Source organism: Anopheles gambiae, chromosome 3 (assembly GCF_943734735.2).
Source record: "Anopheles gambiae chromosome 3, idAnoGambNW_F1_1, whole genome shotgun sequence".
NCBI classification, from domain to species: Eukaryota; Metazoa; Arthropoda; class Insecta; order Diptera; family Culicidae; genus Anopheles; species Anopheles gambiae.
In genome coordinates, this window is record NC_064602.1 from 62,267,504 (window position 1) to 62,270,795 (window position 3,292).

A 3,292-nucleotide genomic window follows, 5' to 3' on the forward strand; every position below is an offset into this window, starting at 1 on the left:
AGAGCTACGAATTGTTTATATTTTCTTGGTTCCGAGGTGATCCACGCTAGCACTGTCTTCGAATCAGTCCAAAAAAGTGCTCCATCTAATTCCATCCTCATTTCCTTTAAAACAGTTTCTGCTAGTCTGGCCCCTAGAACTGCTGCTTGCAGCTCCAGGCGTGGGATCGACAGGGGTTTTGTGGGTGCAACGCGGGATTTAGCAGCTACGAGACTAATATCAACCCCCCTTTTGTGCGTGGTGCGTAAATACGCCACTGCTGCAAACGCCTTTTCAGATGCGTCTACAAATACGTGAAGCTCACGCCTTAGCACCTCTGATACCGATGAGTAGCATCTGGGAATGTTAATTGTCTCCACTTCCTTCATCCTTACCACCCATTCCTGCCATCTCCTTTGCAGCTCCGCCGGCAACTTATCATCCCAATCCAATCCTTGCCTCCAGATGTCTTGCATTAATATTTTTGATTCTACCACGTAGTTAGCAATTAATCCCAAGGGGTCGTAAATTTTCATTGTGTTTGATAGTAATATTCTTTTAGTGGCATTCCCTCCTGTTTCTATTAAGCCTTTTATTATATACTTAAGTGAGTCCCTTTCTCTATCCCACCACTGACCGAGGATTTTATCATATGTGTTGTCTGATTCACATATTTTCATCAGGTTGGAGTCACTCACTCTCTCTTTAGGTAGACTTTCCAATACTTTAACTGAGTTCGATAAAAAATTTCTGATATAGAATTTCGCTTCATCGTGTATATTTATCACTTCCTTTGTTCTCTTGATCGCCAATTCATCAGAATCGAAACTGTCTAGATAATCATCCACATAATGGTTGCGGACAATTGCAATCGCTGCTTCCGGATACCTCGTTTGAAAAAGTGCTGCATTTTCGTTCCTAACGAACTGGGCGCATGCGGGGGAGCATGTTGCCCCGAAGGTCATTACCTTCATTTCGAAAATTTGTGGTTTATCATTTGGGTTGCTACGATAAAGAAATCTTTGAGCACAACGGTCCTCCTGCCTTATGCCCACTTGGTGAAACATTTCCTTGATGTCACCTGAAATGCCCACGCGTCCCTCTCTAAAGCGGATCAGTATGCCGAAAAGAGATGCAACTGCATCAGGTCCGGACAGCAATTGTGAATTAAGTGATATGCCATTATTTTTTGCTGCAGCATCAAATACAAGTCTCGGTTTAGGTTTGGGCTTGTTGTAATTTATTACAGCAAAGTGCGGTATGTAATTTAGTTTGGGGTTATGTTCATCTTTCAACAGATTGTTCCCTTCGATCGCTTGAGCGTATCCCTTTTGACAATATGCAGCTATCTCTTCGTGATACCATTTCTTTAGTATCGCGTCTCTTTCCATCTTCCTTTCTAAACATTGCAGTCTTCTTAGTGCTTGAGCGAAGCTTTCCGGGAGTCTGATCTCATCTCTTTTCCATAGTAGACCTATTTCATACCCGTTCTTCGTTTTATTTAATGTTTCCTTCATTAGTATTTTTGCTCTCTCTTCTTCTTTTGATTGAGGCAAGTTGGTGACGAGCTTAACACCGAACTCTTCGGTAGAAAAATACCCTTTCATTAGATCCGCCATTGTTTTTTCTTCTTTGCCATTCTCCATGAGAGAAAACAATCTTTCCTGTTTTGATTTTGAACTACTTGCTCCTAGTAATACCCACCCCAGGTGGGTTTGCATAGCTGTTGGTCCTCCCGCGCGTCCTAATTTGGTGCGTAATGCACACATGAGGTGAGCATGTGGTAACCCGATAATTATTTTGGGTAGTCCATCGCGATAGCTTGCTAAATGAATTCCCTTTAAATGCCGATATTTTCTTTTAAGCGCTGCTCCATCAACGGTTTGTTTTGGTAGCTCCATTGACTCTACTGTTCTCAGGCCATCAAGGTTAATAAATTTTCCAGACTGGTCCTTAATCAAAATGGACACAGTTTGGCTGCCTGGTTCCTCCTGAATGGATCCGTTTGTCCAAGCCAAAGAAAATGGCCGAGGTGATCCCTCCACTTGCAGTTCTTCTTTGAGATCGCGTAAAATCAAACTTGCGGAAGACCCTGAGTCCATAAAGGCAAAGGTCTCAAGTTCATTATCCCCGTGGCGAATGGTCACAGGTATAATTTGAAAGTATATTTCAGGTAATTCCGGTTCCTTGTGAATGTTTAAATTTTCCGTGCGTACCGGTGTAGTTGGATCCTGGATTGAAATGCGATGGAGCAAGGTGTGGTGTCTTCCCCGACAACCATATTGCCTGCATTGCGGAGGCAAATAACAACTATGTGCATCGTGGTTAGTTTGATTGCAACAGTTAACACAGATGCGCATACGTCTCACGGTTTCCCATCTTCGTTCTATTGGCATATTTTTAAATTCTTGGCAATCAGTGGCTCTGTGATCATAGCCACAAATGAGGCATCTAAATCGAGATCTAGGAGGTGGATTGTTATAAGAGCTGTTTCGTTGCTGCGGTCGAGTATCGCGATTGACAGATTGAATATTATGTGGGAGCCTTTGAGAATTGTCTTGTTTCTTAGTGGTTTCGGCTGTTAGCATTATTGCTAACTCTTCCGTAGGCTTCAACCATGTGGCAAAATCTTTCAATGTTTTTATCTTATTTTTCCCAGTTTTTCTATTATCATCTAGGAGGTGCATGTACCACCTTTCCTTTATATTAGGTGGAAGTCTTTGTGCTAAGTCTTTCAAGAGGCGTTGGTCGTTGAGGTATTCTTCTTGATCTAGCGTTACCATGTTCACCACAAGGTTGTTTAAGGCGTGCATGAAAGCTGTGATTGACTTCGGCCTTTGCATTGTAGGATTCTCTACGTTCATTAATTCCTTCAACAGCGCGTTGTAAATCAAATCGGGCGCTCCAAATTCTTGCTCTAGACGCTTTATAATTAAATCGACGTTCTGCGCATCGAGCATTAATCCGCCTACGCACGTCGCGGCTTCCCCCTTTAATGATCTTTGTAGGCGAGTTAGATTTTCCAAATCGGAAAATTTTCCTTCCGAAGAAGTTTTATCATAAATGGATTTAAAATGCGTCCATTTTTAAAATCCCCGTCGAAAATCGGAAGCTCCATCAAAGAGTCCTTTGTTGCGCGCTCCTTCAATGCGTCAACCATTCCCCTGATAAGCACTTCGGAAACCGAGCTAGAGTTGTTTGCCGATGCGCTTGTCGATGCAACATTCCCTTCTTGCGTCTCGCGTTTTTGTGGTTTATCTCTTTTCTGCTTTTTTAATTCTGTTTGTAGCTCTAGCATTTGCGCAGCTAGTCT

General features: G+C 42.6%; 1 protein-coding gene across 1 annotated transcript; it reads right to left on the reverse strand.

Moving 5' to 3' along the window:
* Window positions 1–273: 273 nt before the first annotated feature.
* Window positions 274–2,651, reverse strand: LOC133393142 (uncharacterized). Its single transcript, XM_061656596.1, has 2 exons — window positions 868–2,651; window positions 274–283 (listed from the first exon to the last, which is right to left on the reverse strand). The coding sequence occupies exons 1-2, from the start codon at window positions 2,565–2,567 to the stop codon at window positions 274–276; spliced, it is 1,710 nt and encodes a 569-aa protein (XP_061512580.1). The 5' UTR covers window positions 2,568–2,651.
* Between the last annotated feature and the right edge of the window lie 641 nt (window positions 2,652–3,292).

Coding starts and splice junctions, on each gene's coding strand:
- LOC133393142 (XM_061656596.1), bottom strand. CDS start 2,567: ATGCTAACAGCCGAAACCACTAAGAAACAAGACAATTCTCAAAGGCTC.